The sequence below is a fragment of the Micropterus dolomieu genome, linkage group LG07 (assembly GCF_021292245.1).
Source record: "Micropterus dolomieu isolate WLL.071019.BEF.003 ecotype Adirondacks linkage group LG07, ASM2129224v1, whole genome shotgun sequence".
NCBI lineage: Eukaryota > Metazoa > Chordata > Actinopteri > Centrarchiformes > Centrarchidae > Micropterus > Micropterus dolomieu.
The window spans coordinates 20,336,328-20,359,831 of NC_060156.1; the positions used below are offsets into that span (position 1 = coordinate 20,336,328).

At 39.3% G+C, this 23,504-nt stretch overlaps 1 protein-coding gene across 4 annotated transcripts; it reads left to right on the plus strand.

Moving 5' to 3' along the window:
- The first annotated feature begins 16 nt into the window (after positions 1-16).
- On the plus strand, positions 17-23,456 carry ppp2r3b (protein phosphatase 2, regulatory subunit B'', beta). Of its 4 annotated transcripts, XM_046053338.1 has the most exons (15): positions 58-241; positions 744-1,139; positions 10,751-10,936; positions 13,152-13,255; positions 13,863-13,965; positions 15,339-15,413; positions 15,536-15,622; positions 16,332-16,488; positions 17,051-17,099; positions 17,236-17,325; positions 17,435-17,610; positions 19,084-19,202; positions 19,306-19,412; positions 21,244-21,285; positions 22,269-22,406. In XM_046053338.1, the coding sequence occupies exons 2-14, from the start codon at positions 786-788 to the stop codon at positions 21,260-21,262; spliced, it is 1,626 nt and encodes a 541-aa protein (XP_045909294.1). In that variant the 5' UTR covers positions 58-241; positions 744-785; the 3' UTR covers positions 21,263-21,285; positions 22,269-22,406. The 4 variants fall into 4 exon arrangements, with proteins under 4 accessions (XP_045909293.1, XP_045909294.1, XP_045909292.1 ...); XM_046053337.1 differs by lacking the exon at positions 21,244-21,285 and having other exon boundaries at positions 17-149; positions 22,269-23,456; XM_046053336.1 differs by lacking the exon at positions 21,244-21,285 and having other exon boundaries at positions 22,269-23,456.
- Positions 23,457-23,504: the final 48 nt, after the last annotated feature.

Genomic DNA, 23,504 nt, shown 5'->3' on the forward strand with positions numbered 1-23,504 from the left:
GGAGCAGTCTGGAAGAGATTACCCTTTTTGCGGAAGATCTCGCGGAAGATCTCGCGTTAGCGCTTTGTGGTTACCAAGGGAACGCGAGCCTGAGAAGTTGCCCAGCTAAATGAACACCGGAGATATACCGTTATTTTTGTAATTTACAGGTAAACAGACCAGCGTGCAACATTTTCGCATATAAAGGAAGTAATCTAGAGTCATATAAACTCATGTGGCATTACCGTCCATTCACTTCAAGGTTGGTACTCTTTAGCTAGTCAGCTAACGTTAGCTTGCTAAAGCTATCCTAGCTAACAAACTGCTGTTGCCTGCTCCTATCTAGTATTTTAATACCAACTTAACCAACTCTGTCGGCCTCTTTTCTAAGTAGTCCGGCAGCTTTAAGTGGCGCTAGCTATGTAAATACTGGCTTTAAGCAGCTGTGTTTCCGACAATGGAGTTAAAAATAGCTAACGCTTAGGGTCAAAGTGTGTTTACCACGTTTACTTTTGCCTGCGGACTAAGTCATTGACGTTTCGCGCTAAAATTCAATAACGTTAGTGAGTGTTAGGTATGTACTCAAAGCAAGGACGACTGAGCCATTGCACGCGTTGTTTTCTATCAATCACTGTATTTCTACTACGATGACCAGCTCCTCGATTGTACAGTGACCCCATTATTAATTGAGGTTGTGCTAGAGATACTGAACCGCTGTTGTGTAACTTTACTGTGATGTTAACGTTACTCTTATCTCTACACAGGTGTGTTTGTCAGAGAAGCCGATTAGTAATATTCTGTAAAAAATGCCGTCACCACAAGTCCTCCAGCCGGTTCTTAAAATGAAGGTGGACGAGCTCTTTCTCAACTGGTTGAGTGATCCTGCAACCCAGTTACTGCTCAAAGATTATCTTGACCTAATCAAAAGTGGACAACACAAGGATTTGAGCAGTGGGGACGCCCAGGAAAAAAGGTTGTTGACCTTCAATGAGAACAACAATGTGGCATCCCAGAAGAACCTGGCAGAGAAGAAGCCTGCTTCCTTAAGTACTCCCTCCAGCCCCCCATCTGCCAGTACCCTGCCTTCTGGCAGTAGCAGTAATACTAGACTGACCGGACCCAATGGCAGAGTACTACGGAGGTCTGTCAGCACAAAAAAGGTAAATTATCTATTGAGACAGTAAATTAATAGATCGAATAACATTTACATGGTAACTGAATGTAAAGCATTCAGCTCATTGCTCATGGCCATGGTTCGTGACACTCTTATACATATTGTTATGGAACAGTTTAACAGGTTTAAACAAGATTTAATTTCTTAAAATATCATGCCACATGCATTTCATCCAAGGTTGCTGTTAATAAAATCAAAAACAAGGTGTGTCCTGCGGTTTCAGCCTTCTGAAGTACCCGTGACTTATGGGTGTGTTGCAAAATCATAGTCTCAGTGAGCTCTGTCTCTGTTTGATAGCAGGTATTTGGAGTAAATCTTAGGTGCAACTAGAGAGAGGTGGGATATATCATTATTTTGCAATGTATACGTAGAATATAATTAAAACCCAAATTCATAGAGATTTTAATGGTTATCTTGTGTTTTAGTAGACTTTACTCTTAATTACTAGTTTATCTGGCACACCTGTACAGTCTGATTTCATTCCAATACAATGACCTGGAAGGAATTCCATATTTCTGAAGCAAGCACGATTAAACTGCTTGTTAACTTCATTTAAATCAAGGCGGTTCCGATTTGTTACACCTGCACAAAGGAGGTGTCTGAACATTATTTTTATTTATATAGGTTGAGTTAGCTGAGAACATTTCACTTTCAACCATAAAATCGAAACCTACCTTTTATATACATGTAAGGATGCACAAAGGCCTTTTCACAGAAAACATTTTATAGTAGAAAGAAGACGAGTGTAAATAATAAATTTAATGATGGCAGAATGCCTTTCAGCTGCTTTAGTTTCAGGATGAGGGTATAGTGCATATTGGCAAACTGTCATGTCTCCCTGGGACACAGAGAACAGAGCCAACATTAATTTTATTAGAAACCTTTTGCTCTCCTTTTATGACAGGTCAAGCTTTCGGCTGTGAAAAAAAGCCTAAAAACGTAACAGCCGTTTCAGATTATGTTAATGATAATTATGCTTTCATGGGTTTGATAACAAGTCTATGTTGTACCGGCACTGCAGTAAAGCCAAACATTGTACCTCACTTAGCATAAATATCCAGTTGTAAATTGGTTGAGTGGCTGACTTTATGGTTGATCTTTTTTGCTTTAACCCTGAGTTTGATTATACCATCTTTCATGATTGTAGCAACAATAACTGCTGTCCGCTGCAATGTTTTTTTTTTTTTTTAAATACTAACACTAGAAGTACTCAAAGATGAACATTTTTAAAATCCTGAACACAGCGGCTTTATTAATTTATTTAATACATCCTGAGTATTTATTTTAATTTCTAGTTTCACGATCTTGGCCCAAATGAGTCCTCTGGGAACTTTAATTTCCTGCGCTGACCACAAGAGGCTGCTGAGTAGCCTACAGGATCAAAGGCATTGAAGGGCTGTCCACTCTGCATTATCATAGTGGAGCCTCCGTGTCTGTAGGAATATGTAGTGATTATTAGTCAAATACTTTCCAAATGTTCAGGCCTCACCCATGAATTAGTGTGGTATGCGAGGTGGGAGTGTCTAAACCTAGCCTACCCCTGGCACCCTGGTTACTCATTTCAGCCTGTGTGTTATAGATGTTACTATGCTGTGACTGGGGACTCCACAGGTAAACTTTTAGATTTTTGATTTGCGCTGCTTTGATTATAGAAGAAATTAAGCCTCACAAAGCAGTTAGAAGACTCAAAGTGTTTTTGTGTGTTTTTTCAAGGACTCTCTCAAGATGAGATATTGTGAACATAGTGAGTGTGATGACAGTGAGACAGCAAGACAGCTGGGTGCACATGTTGTGTTAAAGACGCCACCTTCCGCATGTCGTTGACATGCAAAAGGCATTCAAGTGGTCACTGGTGCGACATGTGTTCTCTCTCTGAAACACAGGGGCTGGAGAACTAGACCGAATGTTAGACTTAGAGCAAGGCAGTTGTGCCTTGAAGATGGTGATGAGGATTTTTATTTTTGCGTTATGGATATAATTATACCCAGCCCACATGGGCTTACAAGTCACCACAAATAAATATAAACCACATCCAGAATACATTTTCCAACACTACTACTACCAAGAGTCCAAAAATATAATGTTCTATAAACATAATCAGATTTTTATACCTTCGTGTCCATAGAAATATTTATGCATTACTTAAAAAGCATATATCATTTTAATCAACTAGAAAAGTAGAAGTAAAGACTAATTAGAAAGTCTATGCTTTCTTTTCCATTCATTTCAGACAAATGTAGCCAACAACAAAAAACGTTTGGAAATGAAACATCGGTTTTTGAGCTCAAGTACACCAGAATATCTCATGTCTAGGTGAAGATACAGACATAGTCTTACAACAGGCGTTTTGTGACCCGATGAGAAATGATTCATTGCTATAACTGAACACAGGAAGAAGAGGATGTAAGACAATAAGCTTTGCAGCAGAATGTTAGTTTCCTTTGGTGTTTTTAGATTTTAGTGTTTCTCATAAGAGTGATCAGTTGGCTTTGAATATTTATATCTCTCTGTCTTGTCTGTTTAACACGAGCACTTGAGATGGAACAGTAAGAGGTTTAACAGAATGGATTTGAACTTTTGGATTTTCACATCCACGTCTCTTTCCTCCCAGTGACCTTTGGAGCAACTGTTGGACAGTATGTGTATTCTGTTATGATGTGTCATGGCATGTTGCCACACTGTGCCACACAATATTAAAGGGATTGTGAGATTGTATAAAGTAATACTTCTATTTTAAGACAACAAAATGAATTCCTGCATACAGATACATTCTTCAGAGGATTACTCAAAAATTCAATTTATGTCACACAGGTGCAGCCTGGAACAGCTGGTCTGACTTTGACATCAGACACTGATATAGATAGCCTTGGTTCTCTTGTGTTGGCATTAAATACCCAGAACTCTGCCAGTGAGATGAGGTGTGGCAGCACATTCATCCTGTGTTATTTAGTCTGAAACGGATTCTGTTAAATCCTGCAAATTGTCAGAATATGTGGTCGTAGATCTTTTAGTTTCACTATGTACAGTAAATGTCAGCTCCCCTTGAAAGCTTGGCAGAAGTTTCAACATTTCCTTTGTGGTATGAGTTCAGTAGATCACACACACAGATACTCAATAGTTTTAGTAAAATAGAACAGTAGAAATGAATTTACTTTTGAGGGTTTGTTTTTTCTTCTGTTTTCAGCATCCACATTTAGGATCATAGGTTATTTCTCGACATGTATTTTTATAACATGCTTGGTTGGGCTCAGCAACATTGAAGCTATTTGAAGCAGGCATCTAAGGTCACGTTATGTTGCCTGAACTGTCAGAGAGAACCAGGTGTTGAACTGTTTCCCGCAAGTCCCTTTTATTTTGGAGTCCTGGAGACTTGCGAGTAGGGGTGTGCCAAAATATCGATACCATATCATTATACATTTTTCCATGATACTGTATCTATATTCCAGCCCATCATATCAATCCATAATTTTTTTTTTTTTTTTTAAATAGCGCTTTGATGATTTGCTCAATGCTAACGTATAATGGGAATCTCCATTAATGTGCTAATGGACATTAGCATCGCAATAATATAATCTTAACATAAACAACACATTTTGCTTCACATGCTTAACATCCTGAGTGACATACTGTGCAAATTCTTAAAGTAGATATGCTTCCTGAGCTCTGTGTGAAATAAATAAGAGCTGCTACTCTGCTGCTTCAGCACTCCACACTGACTAGCTACAGCAACCCCAAAGGGTCAAAACTCAAACCCAGAATTTCCAGTGGTCTAAATATACAGTTAGGTGGAGAAGGTGTGTATTTGTATGTTGCATTTTCAAAAAATCTGTAAATTCAGTGAATTTACATTTTGATGTGCCTTTTATAAAGAAATGTTTATTATATTCATTTTTCATAGTTGCTCTAAGTTCTGTAATTTTAATTTATAGACTGAAAAACTTGTGCTGCAGAATTGTGCTGTTTTCTAACAGTTTGGATTTGCAGCAAAAAAATAAAGAAAACCTTTTTTACGGGCAATTTGTATTCATAGTTAGACAGAGATTGTGATGTATCATTTTAGTATTGTCTAGCAATATATCAATTTTCACAGAATTGCTGTATTATTGTTATCGTGAGCCGTGTATCGTATCATGAGGTACCCTGTGATTCCCACCCCTACTTACAAGTGTAAAATGTGTACAATTGCAAACCTTGGGTTTCGGCTAGAACTCAGCTGGTCTAGGCCTTATGTGAGATTGCACAAAGAAAGATGTCTGTCATCCTATGCATTTTGAGAATATTTGGCATATTCTACATTTATGAGATTTGAGCCAAATTCATGTTTGTTTTTTTCACCTACCCTAGTTTTGTCATTAGTCTCAATTGACTGGGGGGGGTTGTACCAGGCTGTAAACATGTTTATTTCTGCCAATCCCCCATTTGAACATGGGGGATTGGCTTTTTTTTTTTGGAGCCAGACTTAAGGGGCAGTTTGAGGAACTGCAGTTTTTGGCTTAATTTTTCCGCCCTGGAAGTTGCCACTTGGTTCTGACCCTTTGCTCCACTTCCTGTGCTATGTAAACTACAAAGCTTTTTCAACAAACATCCATGATAATTGTCCAACTCTGCATTTGCATTATTACTCTTATGCAAGATAGCTGATCTGCTCACATCATGTTCTGCTTGCTGGCCTTCTCTGAGCCTACCATGTTGTTATTTAATCAGGGCCTATTTTTGGCCCACTTTCACATGAATCCCAAATCCCTGTCTGAAACATCTGATTGTGGTGGATTGAGCTGGAGCTTTCTGAATTATAGTGCAGCATCGGTACTGTACCCATGCTGTGGTCACTTCTGTGTGGATTCGCTATGGTACATGTCACTGGTTCAATCATGTTAGTAATGCAGATACTGAAGCCCACATATTATTTGTGGGACACTATGAGTGCTTGTGTTGACAGTTTAGGGAAGCCCTCTGGGAAGTTTCTATCGGTTTTGCCCCACCCTTCTGTAATATGTTTCACTCCATTGTGGTTGCCTGTCTGCTCTGCATGCTGTCTCTTGAATATCACAGTTTTAGAGCAATGAGAGAGTGCCTTTTTGTTAGAACAACTTCTGAATAGTCATCGGACAGCTGGAAATTCGAACATCTAGACAATAGTCACTAAATCCAGACAGTGTGTTTAATAATCTTACCTGTTATGTAATGAAGCGAACTTGACTGGACACTTGACTGTTTCTGTGTAAATGAGATTTATCAGTATACAGATTAGACATATTTGGGGTCAGCCTGAGTTGTCATGTTTTTCACATTAAAGTATGTGGACACACTTTAGCAGCTGACACACTTTAGCAGCCTGTCTGACCGATAGTTGCCTCACAGGGTGATAGACAACCTGCTTGTAATGGCCTTAAGATGATTTTGGTTAGTGGTGATGCTCATCCATTCTAGTTCTTCTGTAAGAAGCCTACTTACAGAAACTGTGAATGTTGTTGCTGTTCACACCATGTGTGCCTGGATTTTAAAACACCAATGGGGCTGTTACCTCATATGTAAACCCCACATCATTATCCCTGCTGTGTTTATCTCTGTTTATGGAACACACTTTCAGATTCAGGGTTTGCTTGCTCAAACACAAAAACTGTCAGTTTTCCACAGTTTCATGTGATCTACCAGGTTTTATTTCGACCTTGGTGCTTTCCTTTCCATATTTGATTTGAATTGATGAGTATGAACAAAAAGCAGCCAATGTGAAAAGCCATCATACATGCAACTTATCAAGCATGTGCATCATCCTGTGTGGAGGATAACAGGAACTGGGTTTGAGCAGAAACCAGTGGAAAACTGTGGACTTTGTGATCCTATCATCTAAAAATACTGTGGGTGTGCTTTCACTTTCTAACAACAACATCAACAAATACAGGTTTATTTATGTAGTCTACTGATGTGGACATCTCTATACCGTTTCTGTTGAATTAACATTTACATCAGCAGGCGTATAGTAGGTAGGTGTGGGGCTTTCCCTGTGTACAGTCAGTGCAGTGAAGCTGTAGATCAGCATATTCATGGTGAATTGAGGTAATTGCCATCACTCCAGGACAGCAGCAGCCGGAAGCAGATGTTTGTTAGAGGACTAAAGATACACCCTTGTTTCTCCAGATCGAGTTTCTTGAATTACCGCAACAGTGCTTGCTGGTGCTTTTAATAGGTGCAGACTGGTTTGGTCATCATTCTTTGAATTTGACATGCCCAACCCCCTCTCTCTATTTCCTGTCAACTATAATAAGACGTGGAATGGCTGGCAGTCCAAGCTTGCAAAGGGAAGGCAAAACAAACACCATCATTAATTGGAAAAACAAACTGCAGGAAAGTTGATTATATTTACAGTATGTCTTAGTGTTGTGTGTGTATCATCTTGTGATTTGACCTACACTCTTGTTATCTATTATTAAGTAGTCATACCTGGGTTTTATTTATTTGCCAATGCCTCAAGTGTTTTGTGTCTGTCTGCTGTTTTTGTGATTTATACTTTCAGGCAGATTTAGTAACAGATGTAAGCAGATTTAGCAGAAGTAACATGTGGCTTTCATTATATTTCATCACTTCAGGGATTTTACTTTGAATTTTCCTATTAGCGTATCTATGTGCTGTCCAAAAGAGAGGGGGTCCAGTTTGCAGGGCTCAGAGCACAAGCAAAGATTCTCTGGTATTCGTCGTGTGGGAGCTTTTGAGAAAGTAAGCCAGTGAACATGAGCAGTGTGTCATTGTGGTATCGATGTGCATCCCTCAGTTGGCTTCTGTAGCTGCTGCAAGCTGCAACAACAGGTCTGTCTCTTTACATAACCTTCCATGAGTGCTGAAGGAATGCAAACTGGAAAGGGCAGATCCATTGCACACACACCCCTCCCATCCCACACATACACTAAGTGACTCCCATACACATACATCCCGTCACTTCTTATCTCACCAGCGGCTTTGAGGCAAGGGCTCCCTGACCCTGTGCAGTGTGGGTTTGTGTGTGCGTATGTGCGCATTGTATCGAGACTGGGACAGAGCAGCAGGCAGAGCTGAGATTGTGCGACTAGATCTGAAATGGGAGAGAGTGTCACAGTAGCAGCTGCTCCCTTGCATTAAGAGGCTCTCACTCTGACAGAGGACAATCACAGGGACACAAACGCAGAGGACTTCCACTGCCGCCACTGCCTTTTGCTTACATTGCTGACTGGTACTCAGTCATTTGTACAGTGAAGAGGATAACACTAGATTGAGTCTTGTGTTTGTGTATATGTGTTCCCCATCCTGTCTGGAGCGAGGATGAGGATGAGGGAGTTGTCTCTGCGTCAGGACCCTGACCTGAGGAAGGAGTTGGCTCTGCTGGCACGCGGCTGTGACTTTGTTCTGCCCTCTCGGTTCAAGAAGAGACTCAGAGCCTTCCAACAAGGACAGGCAGGTGTTTTTATGAGTATACACTGTACCACACAGGCTGTGCTGGCCTGTCAGCCAGTGAACATGTCTATTAATGTAGAGTGGTATTTGTGGGCTTCATATCTTGGTATTCAGAGATGCGTTAGTACAAATTTGCTGTATTATAGGCCGCTCTTAAAGTAATGTACCTATTCCTCCCTGTTAACAATTATTCTTAACAAAGTGGAACTTTAGGTGTTGTTGGAGCCAGCTCCTTGGATAAGTGAGGAAAAATGAGCGGTTACATGATTTTATTTAAAACTTTCATCAAAAAGCTTACACACACTAATGTGCCATATGAAATGCGATTGTTGTTCAATCATATACACTTTTGTTAGTGAACTACTTTTGCAGTTCTTCCTTTGTACAGAGAGATATGAAATGTGAGCCGTGGTTATTGGGTGATGTTTCATCTTGTGTTGTGGTATGTTGTGCTCAGCTGCTGTACTGTCGTCTTTAAGACCACATCATTGTGGATGTGCAAAATGTCATGAGGCTTAGCGGTTGTGCTCAAGAGCTCTGCTAGCGGTTAGCATGAAGCAAGAGAGAGAGGGGGACAGTGCTGGGCAGGGCAACAGGAGATGTTTATGTCCTTTTATAGCCATGGCTGACACCAATACATGGGACAGAGAAGAGCAGAGGATCAGCAGCATTTATCATTTATCAGGTTAAAATGAGCTGATTACCACTGGCAGAAAAAAGCAGCACATTTTCAATCAGTATTGACACATATACATGTAGAAGTTGACATGTCTAGATTTAGCCCCCTTATGTTATCATCTATAATTTTAAGGATTTAGATCATGTTTTCACCTGATGATTATATGTAGGCTTTGTGAAATCTAACTAGAGGTGAGAACAATGGGTAGAATGTGTTGGAATAAACAAACGACACAATGGTATTTTTATCTCTTAGCAGAGGACTGTGTGGGGTCTTTTTATGTGATTATTAAAGGCCATGGAGACTGATCCAGTTAGCAAATTCTTGAGTTATGTAAATAGTCTTTGGGTATGAGATGACGATTGAGAGTGAAGCATGCTCTGCTCAAGCTGTTTTTAGTAACACATTTGGATCCTAATGCATTCTGGCTATGAAAATATCTTCCTCTACAGCAAGACACCCAGGGTAGATGTTATCAATGAATATGATCTTCTCACAGTATGTCAGCTGTGCCCAGTTGGAAAATCATACTAGTTTGGAATCAAATATGTCATTACATTAAGATGTGGGCCCAAAGTTGCATGACTTCATTGTTACTAGACTTTTATATACAGGTTTGGATACACTGGTTTCCAATGCCATGATTAAAAAGCTTAATAGCATATGCTGCAAAGCCCTCACACATGTAGCTATTATTTTGGGTCATAGGCAAAAGTAGTTAAAAGGACACAGACACAGATGCTCAACCTCTGACATACAGGAAGGTTTCTGTATAAATGACAGGTGTGGCACTTTGGAATGAGTTGGTCAGGTACAGAGAGTAGAGATTTTACTCGAGCTAAGCCTTGTGTCCATTAATGACTTAAAGCTAACAGACCCTAAACCCCTACTGTAACACACACAATTCATCCATCACTGATGTTATTTGTAACACGTACAATTTATTGATATTTTTGATAGTATTGTCCCTCTCCAGAAAAATGCAGTCAATAAGACGGATGTGTTCAAATCTTTTACTAATTAAAGGTCCAGTCAGTATTTGTTAAGCACATCATTTACACATATATTAACATGGATCATAACACTAAGAGTTTGATTTATGAATGAAATCTAAGCGTTCTGTGTTTTCTTGAACTGACTATTGAAAATATCGGTCTCCTTTAAAATGACTTTTAAAAATGTTTTTAAATACTTTTGTGGTTGTCTGGTGTTTCCATATCTCATGTTGTTTAGAGCTACCATTTTGTTTACAGTTATTTTCAAGTAATGACTACTACTCATTTCCCATTAAGATACCAAAACAAAAAAGCCTTTACACCAATTAGTTGACTTAACTTAGATGGTTAATTTATTTATGTATGTTCAAATGCTTGTGTGTATTATATAAAAAGAATTTGTGTGAAGGCATTAGCACATGCTGGAATGTGTGAGGTGTGAGGTGTTAGCTTTTGCTAGCATTAGTAGCTAACAGTTTATTTCTGTGTTTATCTCAGGCTCAGGTGAGGACGCAGGAGCCCGTCACCACAGCGTTGAGTGAAAGCATTCCAAAGTTTTACTTCCCACTGGGACGGCCGCAAGCCAACCTCAACATCGACAGCCTCATTTCCAAAATTGAGAAAATATTTTCCCAATTCCCAAATGAAAGGGCCACCATTGAGGACATGGGGCAGGTTGCCAAGGTGAGAATGTGATTTGTAGCATGGAGGTTCAGCTGCCACCCAGCAAATTATTTTCATTAGTGCCATTTAGTTACTGACTTTACGAATGTTTGCAGATTTTAAAACGCTCTGAAAATATTATCTCTCTCCCTGAGAAATGTGAGCAATGTCCTGGGGGGGAACCCAAGTGACGAGAGAAATGGCTGCTAGGTTTCCTCAGGGAAGTCTTTTAAAGGTACAATGTGTAAGAGATGGCCAGATGTTTTGTTTAAAACATTAAAAAAAGAAACATGATCAATAGAATATGAAGAAGAAGATGTATTGTGTTGCAGATATATCTACTGAAGTTAGCAAGCTAACCAGCTAGCCCCAGCCACTCCTGTGTTAGAAAACCACTTGTGCCTCTGCGATCACTGTAGCGTCCAGTCTGCTCTCAGTCCAACATGAGAGGACAAAGAAGTAGTGCCCCAAGGGCTTGTCAATCAATGCTTCTGCACAAGCTGCTCTCCCTTGACCGCTCGTTCCTCTGCTACCTTTTTTTGTCTCTGTGCCACCATTTGAACTCTGGGAAGACTGGGTGTCCAATTGCTGTTGTCTGGGGACATACCGGAGGCGGGAGCGCCCTGAAGCGCTGCCCGCTTCTTTTTGGCACTCATGTTAACCAATTGGGCTGTTCAGACAGAGCTGTGTTGGTACAACCGCAAGCAAAACTGGCAAGAAAACACACTGATAATTTATTAAACCATACAAATTATATATAATTTATGACATAAATGATCTGATTCTGATAAATCATGAAATATACGTCCCATGTTTGCCAATCCTTGATTTCTCTGACCTCTCTCACCGCCATTCTCCTGGAGTTTCAGTTCCCCTGATTCTTCCCCCTCCTCATGATGAAATATCAAAGTCTTACCATCCACTATAACCATTGTGTTTTTAAATTTTATACTTATTACTAGGGGTGTGATGAGAAACTGAGCCCACAAGATCGAGACAAAACGAGATTTTAAACATTATTTTCTACACCAATTTATGGTAGAAATGTTTTATTTATGTAAAGGCAAACACACAATTCAGGTGGCAGGTGACAATGCAAAATCTAAAACTATAACAGAATATAATACACTAAGGCTGTCAGGCATTCTCACTTTCAGATATGTTTTCTCCTGTAGATCAACTTTTCTCATGTAATATCATCCCTGCTGAGTCAACACACATGCAGGCATGATTTAGTCTTCCCTCCTCTTTTGTGTTTTGTTTGGGGTAGTAACCTCTTTCAAGGTGCATGTGGCACCTTTTCACCTCAATGATAAACGAATTATATAAATTCATTTTAATTCAGTTATAAACTCTTGGACTTTAATAGCCCCTCTGGTTCAGCATGTTTTCTGCTCATGTTCAAAACTCTCTGTAAATTCAAAATTACAAGACTATAATTGAACTATAATTAAGACTATAATTGAACGTAGGAACGTAGACCCTTCAGACATTCTGGAAAAGAAAACTAACTGAAAACACTTCTGATGAGGCAGAAATCAACACATTCTCACAAATGTTAACTTCGGCACCTCTGATAAAGTGCAGCTCACAGTCCCAAACAGAGCAAGTTTGCGCCTCAGTTTTTAGATGTTTATATTGCAAAAAATACCAGATACTTTACCACTCTGGCTGCAACTCCCAGCGCGAGAGCGGGTTCACTTGATTGTTATCACAGCGTACACCGGTGTCGCATCAGCTGGGCCGAGTTGATTTGCTCTGTGAGTCGTCGTTATCAGTTATAGATTTGTTTTTCACTGTGTGAGTCTCACAAGACAGTTTTTAACCTGATGAAAAATCTCGTCACATTTTAATCTCGTGGAACGACATCTTGTCACACCGCTACTTATTACACATATTATAGGGTATTATAAAGATCAGATTATAAGCTGTAATTATACATATGATTAGAAAAGAGCAGGGGAGCAGAATGACTTAAAGAGTAGCCTGGCTGAGGGGGAGGAGGATATGAAATGCCTCCTATTTGTTTGGAGCATGTGACCAGGAATTACACATTGTACCTTTTGTGATGCAACACTGCGCTACTTTTCATGTGTCATTAACAGTGTCGTGTGTTATTGTGTTGTTCCTTTCTGTACTAAAGATCACGTGTATCTTGGAAGTTTCAGAGCTTATTTAAAATGTTTCCCATCCCATCACACACTGCCCCATCTCTCCTGCTTCCTTGTCTCCCTAGGCCTGTGAGTGTCCCCTCTACTGGAAAATGCCATTGTTCTGCTCGGCTGGAGGCGACAGGACCGGCTTCGTGTCTGTTCACAAGTTTGTGGCTATGTGGAGAAAGTAAGACAATTGGTCCTTATTCTCACTGGACCAATGGTATACTCGCAGCTTAATGACTCATACAATGTCCTCTGAACAATGATGACCACTTGTTAAGATTGCTCTGCTGTCATGGCATTTTCCTTTTTCTTTTGTAAACAAAAATTATTGATCACAAGGGAATAGTTGCTGGCATATACAGTGGTTGAACGAAAACATCCGTTCAGGGACTTTATGCGTGAAATTGAATAGAATACCATAGGGCTTTTGTAATGGTGGCTGGCGCTTAGCTGTGTGCTGTTGTATGCAATAGGCATGCTCTTGTATTAATGCTTGAGCCTCCAGAGAACTGGACAGATCTGGCCTTTGACTTGAGCTCATGACTGAGCCATTCTAAGATGAGAGGCCACAACAGACGCTTGCATTATTTCCCCGTTGCTACCATAACACTCAATGCTCGTAATCACCAGGCAGCGATTCAGAATCCTAATTTCAGAATGTATTATACCTTTGAGGGGAACAATTTCAAACTTATGCTCTTGAAAGAATGATAAAAAGGATAGCAAGAACATAAGGAGTGAAATGGGGAGTAACCTTGCAACCATCTGTTCTCTCTTTTCTTCTCCAGAACTCTGCAGACCTGTCACGATGACGCTTCTAAATTTGTGCACCTCTTGGCCAAGCCTGGCTGTAATTACCTGGAACAAGACGACTTTATTCCATTCCTGCAGGTACTGGCTGCAGCACACCCAGGGAGAGGGCTGTGCTTGGCAATGTGGGATGGCAAAATTGCATTGGCTTGGGCAGTGTGAACTGGAGTTAATTTTTGGACTGGCTTGCTGACGCAGTGCTTTTTCATGTGGCGGAGGACTAATTCAGGGACGTTACTATAAGCTGAAAATGTAGTGGAGGTGGGTGTACTTAAGGGAGGTTCCACTGGAGCAGACTCAAGCTGAGTAGAAATTCACCAGGGAGGATGGAGATGGATTTGGGTATCATACACACATAGCACCAAAATAATCCTAGAAAACATTGATCGATTTATCAAATTGTTTCATAAGAATAGTCTAATTGACTGTTTGGTTAGTCTTACCATGTGGACCTGCTGTGCTGGCAGTTTGTATTCTCATTTTCCCCTGACAAGCTGTTGGTGCGCCACACTAGCCCCGCCCTACACCTGATTCATTTTCATGCTGGCAGGAGCGGCAGGGCTGTAGTGAACACCCGTTAGCATACGAGCAGAGATGCCTTGTGGCACACACAGTTTAATTTGTATGGTTCCGCTCAGCAAATTGACTTTGACTGTTTTGATGAATGAAAGGCGGATTGCAGTGGAGTAGATTTGACTGTCCCCGCCTGTTTCCTGTGCCCTGTGATTTATGTGTTTCTCTATGATTTAATTTCTCACAGTAAGAGTCAAAGAGGCGCGACGGCTGCCCTGAAATAAGGCCTTTTAATTTCATTGCCGCCTTCGCATTTATGTCAACAATTTTTTTTCCCCCAGCAGAAGGGAAGGGGTTTGAATAAAAAAAAAAGACATGGGCAAGCTTCTTGGCAAAAATATAGAATATATAGAGTTCATTTGGAGTACAGCACGCCCCCTGTGACTTTATGGCATGTGGAAGGAGAGAAGGTTAAGAGCAGTCACTAGCAGACGTTTTTTCTCTGGCCTTCTCGCAACTTTGCTGTCAAATCAGAAAAGCTTAAGCTCATCCCAAAACCGGTTGACCCAGTTTTTTCTGACTTCAAAGAAACATTTAAAATTGATGGCCTCTCCCAACAAGGCCTGGAGCCTTTTCTTTACATTTCAGAATTTATAAAGCATATGGCATGACAGTGATGTAGATAGAAACTGACAACTTCTGATGTTTGAATAAGTATGCATTTATATGCCTACTCTGAATGTCATGTGCTTTGTCTACCAAAAAAGAAAGACGTGTGGTTTGCCATTAAACTCACCTCTCAGAGTAACTGCAGAATTTAACTGAACATGTGTATTGAAATCTTTGAGTTGTTCTTTTGCATTTGTGTTTGTTAGTTTTGTGTGGTTTTTTATGGAAATGAGGCAAAGACAAAATGAGCTGACTTTACTTTATGTTTTCAGGATGTGGTGAACACACACGCAGGCCTGGCCTTTCTAAAGGAGGCACCGGACTTCCACTCACGATACATCACCACGGTATACTACCCTAACACAACTAGTAGCACATTACTATTGCAAAACTGAAAGTAGTGACACATTAAATAGCGCCGCATTAATTCATTTAGTTAGACATGACAACGCTGCCAACTGTTTTTCAGGTGATTCAGAGGATATTCTACAATGTGAATCGGTCATGGACTGGAAAAATAACAACTTCTGAGCTCAGAAAAAGTAACTTTCTTCAGGTAAGTGTCTCAAATTCATCTATTTTCTGTTACTATATGTTCCTGCTGGTCCTTTAAACATCTAAAAACATCTTATGTTTTAAATACACTGGAATTTGAAAGTCATTAAAATTTCAGTCTTTATTTTCAGTTGCACAGTCGCAGGTTTTAATAGAAACCTTAATGCCTTAATGCTGAACCTAATATAAATACTAACATTTAATTATTATTAATTTATTTATTTTACAATAATCAGTTTGCTTTCTTTTTTCCAAAAGAGAAACCTGTGTTAATAAGAAATGACTTATTGGAAGAAAATTCCATTTCATATCAATTCAGGTCTTATTTTTTAATCATTTGACCGATCATTTCTATCTGTTTTGGTAACATTCTCGCCAATGTAATTGCTGGAATCTGGGAATGCGACAACGTTCATCTCCAACTGGACAAAACACATGTGTTGTCAGATAATGACGCAGGTTGTAAACAGTTTACTCACATTATCTAAACCACTTTATTTGGAGGTAAAACTAAGAGAGAGGACACCTAAAATATTATAACTCCCCATTGCACTGAAACACTGTTTGCACGTACAACTCCACCAAGTGTAGTAGGTCTAAGGTGAACAAGGAAGTTGGTCTGTAAACTATAATAGAAGTTTACAATTTATAATATTAAAAGTGTTTTGTTAAATAGTACATAAAAAAAACTTTTTTTTTTTCTGTCCTAGAATGTGGCGTTGCTGGAGCAGGAAGAGGACGTGAACCAGTTGACAGAGTTCTTCTCCTATGAACATTTCTATGTTATCTACTGCAAGTTCTGGGAGCTGGACACTGACCATGACCTCTACATAGACCAGAAGGATCTGGCACAGCACAGTGACCAAGGTGCGGAAGCCAACTACACTAGAATGGACTCATTTTGAAATATGTTGCAGAATTTGTTGTATTTGGATAAAATGCATATCTTATAATGACATTCAGATTTGTTGGCACAGTCAGTAGGCTGAAACTACACGTAACACTAAAACACATTTGTAAATTTTATGAGGTCCAGGTCTAGTGCTCACACACAAACACATACTGGGGGGGGGGGACATGTCTTTGACACGTCTACCCCACACACTCAACGCCACATGTTCTTGGTTGATGTACTATGAGTGAGACAGGGGAAATGAGACACAAGATCAATTGGAGAGCAGCGTATATACTCTGCTCCAATGACGCCATGTCTGGAACAATTTCTACTACTATATGGTCAAAATGATGACCAGAGGATTTATAGCATTGCCAAGATAAAAAAGAGCTTCCCTAGCAAGTCCGGATTTACAGTCTGCGAGAATGGATTACATGTGTTGTGAAAAAGCTGTACATTAAGTGAGAGCTTTTGTATAAGAGAGAACTTTTTGTGTCTGGATTGTAAGTAATCTTTTTCCTATATTTTTTCCAGCACTCTCCCATAAGATGATTGAGAGAATATTCTCAGGAACAGTAACAAGGTGAGTAAAAATGTAATAGAGTTTAAAGGATGCTTATCATAAGTAGTAAATAATTCTATTGAACAATGTTTTAGAAAAGATGCATTTTATGGTTTTATTTCACCTCTGGTTTCAATTGTGTGGTTTATTCCATCAGAGACAGACGGGTGTATAAGGAAGGGCGTCTGAGTTATGCTGATTTTGTCTGGTTCCTCATCTCTGAGGAGGACAAGAAGACTGACACCAGGTAGCTGGACTCAAAGCCGCACTGATTGCATCTTCTGTTTCTTTACAGCCTTTGTGTCTTTTCTCACATGCACTTCTGCTCGCTGATCTTTCCCATTATCTGTGTGCAGTATAGAGTACTGGTTCCGCTGTATGGACATGGATGGGGATGGCGTGCTCAGCATGTACGAGCTGGAGTACTTCTATGAGGAGCAGTGCCAGAAGCTGGAGGCCATGGCTATTGAGCCCCTTCCCTTCGAGGACTGCCTCTGTCAAATGCTGGATCTTGTCAAGCCTGAGGTCGAAGGTCAGACCTGTTTTACATGAATACTCTCAAGAGTTCACACACCAGAGAGTCTTAATAGGTTACATTTTTTTAACACACATACACATTTTCAGGCCGGGTCATTGATCATTAGCTGAGAGAACCGTTATAGATGAGAGACTGAATGCCTGATCTGGACTGCCTGCAGCCAGCTGTTAGTGTCATCTACACCATTAAATTCCCTCCAGCACTTAGCTTTTCCACTATGCCATTTAGAAGACAGTAGTCCATGGTGAGGGTATGCATATTTAGTATTGCTAGCCACAGCAAGAATGTGACTGTTAGTTGACCTGGTGGTATGCTGTACTAGTGGAGTTGTGATATAACGTAATGAGATGTAACAACCTGACTGTCTTTGAGGCAGCTGTGCCTCCTCCCATCAACACAACTTTTACAATGTTAACAGATTTAAAAAGGTCTGTTAAAATTTTACATTAAATGCCACATTCTTTTGGAGTTTTGAGGTCTGCGGTACAGGCAACAGGCATACATTTGATGGCAAGGAACGTGACATAATATGCTGATCAGATGAGTCTGATTTTTATAAACAACACACAGAACGTCAAATCTTTTTTCTGCTCATTCAAAAGCAGAAAGTATGATCCATTTCAGACAGCGCATAATAAGTTATCTGTTGGGTTTAAAGTTAATTTTAAGATTTTATACTTTGAGAGCTCATTTACTGTATGTCTTATTGTAAGGTAAAACATCTTAAACTTTCAGCTAAGCAGCAGCATCTAAACAGCAGCCATGGCTCCTTTTCTGGAAGTTTCATTTGAAGGCTTAAAATTAAAGGTGATTGGGCTTTTGGTGTCAGTACCCCTGAGCTTTATAAGCAGTCACATGAGAAGGTTAGGCTGGCAACATCCGTGTGATGTTTAAAATCAGCCTTTCAGTTTATTTGACACAGGTTTGAAACAGATGAGGTTGATGACTTTTTTTCATTATGCAATTAATCATTTTAAATCATTGATCTGATAAAAATCCAAACATTTGCTGGTAATAGATTATCAAATCTGAAAATGTTCTGTTTTCACATCTTTATAAATTGAATATGTTTTGTTTTTTAACCAAAACAATTTGAAGACTTCACATGGGGCTCAGACACAAGGATGATTCAGTTAATTGGTGAAAAAAGTATTGAAAGATTCTTTGAATAAAAAAAGAAAAACATAGTTGCACAAGTTTAATATACTGTGGCCCAGACAGTTTTTTGTTTGATCAGTAGGAAAAAAGCCACATCCTTAAACCCTACATCTAGAAAATGAGGGAGAGTGACTGACATTTACTGAGTCCGCCAAGTCTCAGGCCAATTTTGAAAGCTAGATTTGACGGCAAAGTCATGCTGAAAACCTTGAAGTGAGACCTCTTAAATACTTTAATAATACCCATGCCATAAATCATCTGTCACTAGGTAAGTTTGTGTGTGAAAAGTGCATATTTTATCCCATCCAGGTAAGATCACTCTGCGGGACCTTAAAAGGTGCAAGTTGTCCCACATCTTCTTCGACACTTTTTTCAACATAGAGAAATACCTGGACCACGAGCAGAGGGACCCATTCTCTGTTATAAGGGTAAGGTTCAACTCTGATTGGATGTCACCAGATGTGAGATAGTATCAGGACTTGTTTTCCTGTCAGAGGTCAAGTGTATCATGAAACCTGTCGTGTTTTTAAGGAGGTGGAGACAGACGGCCAGGAGGTATCAGACTGGGAGAAATATGCTGCAGAAGAGTACGACATTCTAGTGGCTGAGGAGGCTGCCAACGATCCGTGCAACGAAGTGTAAGTCTGATTTGACCTGTGGGACTGTTCAATAAGGCTGAAGTTACCATTCTGGGGCCTTATTACAGAAACAAGCCACCTGTCTTAACTAAAGTTTCAAATACTATCTTTCTATTACAAAAGTACTTCCTTAATTCATCGTTGTGTCCTATCCTATCTCAAACCTTAACTTAAGAAATCCTAACTAGAGCTGTAAATTCGATTCTTGAATCGGCACTCGTCCTGTCATGCCTGTATCTGTGTTTAGATTATACACGAGGTTGCTTCTATCCATGACGGCTCGCTCACTTAACTTGTCACTGGCTAGCTAACTTGTTCTAATGGACAAGACGTCGATCAAATTCAAAATGAATCATTTTAGCAGTCGATATATACCCATAAATATATAATTCCCGGGAAATTGTTGGGCTTCTGTAAATAACATCACAGAGTACGGTCTAGACCTGCTCTTTTATGAAAAGTGCTGTGAGATAACTGTTGTTGTGATTTGGCGCTATATATAAATAAAATTGAAAAATACATGATCAGGGAAATTTAAAGAATCGTCATACTGTTTGAAGTAGCCTTTCAGTCTTAATATTTTGGTGTTCATGTTGTTCCCCATCTTCAATGTAATGTAATTGCCATAAAGACCTTGCTGCCATTTTGGCAGTTATTTTGAATTTAGGACAGGCTCTACATAATCTTAATTTATTATTCCTAATTTAGGCATTTCATCAGTTCAGGACGGTTCTTTAATAGCTAAAATCCTATCCTAAGAGGAAGGATAGGATTTTTTTTCTTAAGTTAGCAGTTAGGAAACATGTTTGTGTAATACCAAAAATCCTAAATGTCATCCTAAACTGAGATAAAATGGGATTTCAGACTTAGGATGTTTCTGTAATGAGGCCTGAATTTATCATACTGCTAAAAGTATGAACTTCAGACTTGAGTGAAATAAAAATCTTTCACTTTGACTCTTACCCATAATCTTAAAAAAGCTATAACAGTTATTACATTTCTTAGAACTTAAAATTGCTCTTAAATTTAAGTGAGCTTGATGGCTGTAGTAATGGAACTTTCTATTGTACCTTGTTTTCCAGCTGCAGAATTTCTTTCCTGCTCCAGTTTAGTTTTCTTTTTTTATCAATTTCGGCCAATTTCTTATAATTTCATCTCCATTTGAATTCTATAAATATATTAAGATTGTTAATTTCTCATGGTAATTGCCAGTGGAGATAAAAAGGGATTCACACAAATAAAATTTACTTTTATGAATAATACAATTACATGTGTTTTTCCAGAATAATCACTGTGTAAAATGTATGGTCTTTTCGAAAGAATGAACAGCATGGCAGATGTAGGGTAAATCCTTGTCTCTGATTGACTCTTCCTGCTTGAAGCATACATATGATTAAACATTTGATCACTTAAAGTTTTCACTTAAAGCTTTTAAAGGTTATTCCGACACTTGGCAGTTAGTAGCAGCGAATAACTTTTTTACTCCTAAGTTTTTGCTATACAGCAAGTGTAAAAGTTTGATAAATATGGGCCCTGATTATTGTATTAGCTATTATAATTACAAATATTTATCATGAATATGAATTCTGTATTAACAATATTGTATGGAGTCTATTGTGCAGTCAGACAGTGATGGTTTAGTACAAAGTTCAGTACTCAAAAAGAACATTGCAAACAATTTTCTGCCTAACTGGACAATGTAGTATAGCATATTGACCAAGCTTGATGTCCCATTGCTAAGACTGGCCATTATGTCCAGCAGCAGAGCCCCTGTGAGAGTGAGTCAGGGGTAGATGAGGCTATTGACAGGTATGTTGTGTGGCGGTTTTAGGAACACCACCGACTTCTAAAAGCAGGCTGCTAACCAGAGCAGGTAAGACACTCAGGGTACTAGCAGGGTCTAAGTGTTCTCCTTCTCCTACTATTCCTCCTTCTCTCTAAGCAAGTCTAGGTCTGAACCCACTCCTAACTTCTACTCTCACCCCGGCAGTCTGAGCACACTGTTGACAGCAGATAGTTGTTTTGTCAGACAGCACAGTATCATGTATATGTCATGTGTTAGAGCTGGGAGTCTGTTTTTGTACCAGACCATTTCTGTTTTTATCCTTCCTGCACTCTCTCTCCATGCCTTTATGTTTTGCTCCTTTGTCCTTTCCAGTCACACTGGTTTGTTGAAAATCTGTCTGTTTAGAGAAATAGTTCGACATTTTGGGAAATCTGCCTTTTGACTTTCTTGCCAAGAGTTAGATGAAAAAAAATCGACACCACTGTCATACCTGTACATGTTCAATGTAAATACGTTATATCTTGTTTGTTTAAAATGTAAAAAAAAAAAAAAAAAAATGTTAATGTAAACATGACGTGGTTTTACAGGGGCTATCTGCCAGACTATTTCTTGGCCAGGGACAGTAACTTTCTGGAGTCTTGTTGGTAGACTTGCAGAGACTTGTTTTTACACTTTGGTTTTTGTACAGATTAAACAAACACATTCATATATAACATCTTATTCAGTGCGTTTTAGAGGTGCTGGTAGGCTTATATTGTGTAACCTTTTGACAAAACCATGCTAGCAGTTTTACCTGTTTCCAGTCTTTGTGCGAAACTACGCTAAACGGCTTCTTGTGGTACCTTCATATTTACCATACAAACATTAGAGTTGTATTGATCTTCTCAGCAAGAAAGAAGGAAAATAAATTATCCAAATGTCAAACAATTTCTTTAACATGGGTATCATGTAGCACATTTAGAGTAAGTAGTACTGTTGGCTGTGTTGGACACACATATTTGAGTATATTGAAAAGCAAGCTCTCTCTCTGAGTGATATATTACTGATCTTTTCTCCATGTGTGTGTTTAGGTATGATAATCCTTTGAGCCCTATAGGGCAGCACATCTCCAGTGACCTGGGTCTAACAAAGAGACACTTCTTTGAGATCCCCAGTCCACACTGCAACCTGGACCTGGATGAATATGAATATGAAGATGACTTTGAATGACCCTCGGCCCTGTAGCGTTTTCTCACAAGCATGCTGAGCACCATGGCTAACACAGAGCGCAACCAGCAGTGTTAGTGGATGAATCGCATCAAGCCAGAGATTTACAGGTTCAGGCCAAGTACCCGTCTCGCGTAACAGGAAACACGTCAATAAACAGGGAGTGAAAACAAAACCAGAGGACACTGTCAGAGCACGGGTGGGTTCAGATGTGTTGGAGGAATTGACACAGTATCACATGTTTGACCAGGAAATGTGAAGCAGTCTGAGTAGAAGGAGGTTCTTCACATTACTACTATACTAGATGTTTTAATATTTTCACCAGCCGCACTTAAAGAAGTCATTACAACTGACTTCATGATGTCACAGGCAACAAATTTAGACCTTTGCTCCATTCCCACATGATAACACATCCATTTGCATGTAATGCTTTGTACAAATAATGTTTGGGGCAACTGTTATTTCATCTTAACATCAGTACTGTGTAGTCACATGAGCTAAATCCCATTCATTACACACTGGAGCTCCCTGGATTTGTTGGACAGAAACTACGTTGATTAGATTCAGGTTTTGAACTACTTATCATCTGAAGTCATTGGCTAATGTTACATTCCAGTGATCATAACAGAAGGTTTTCTATACGACTGTAAATTCATTAATTTATGTTTGTTGAAATAAGAAGTTACCGTAAATGCCAAATCAGCCACCATTGAGCCTGCTGTGTACACACACACACACACACACACACACACACACACACACACACACACACACACACACACACTGTATATTGTACAGACCTGTATTCATTATGACATAGATTTACTGTATGTGTGAGTTAGGGTTATAAATTATTAGAGATGAATTTATAAATATCTGTAAATATTTATTCTGTGCTTGCTGTGTTGTAAATGATTGGGGAACGTGTTTTAGAATGTGTTATTTTCTATGTTATAAAGTACTTAATTTGAATGTGCTTTGACAGAACAAAAGGAACCAATTTTAAAAATGTTTTGCTTTTCTTTAAATTAATAAAGCCTTGGAAGAGTAAAGAGAATGGATTGTGCAATTTAATTTGATCTATCTAGTATCATATATTC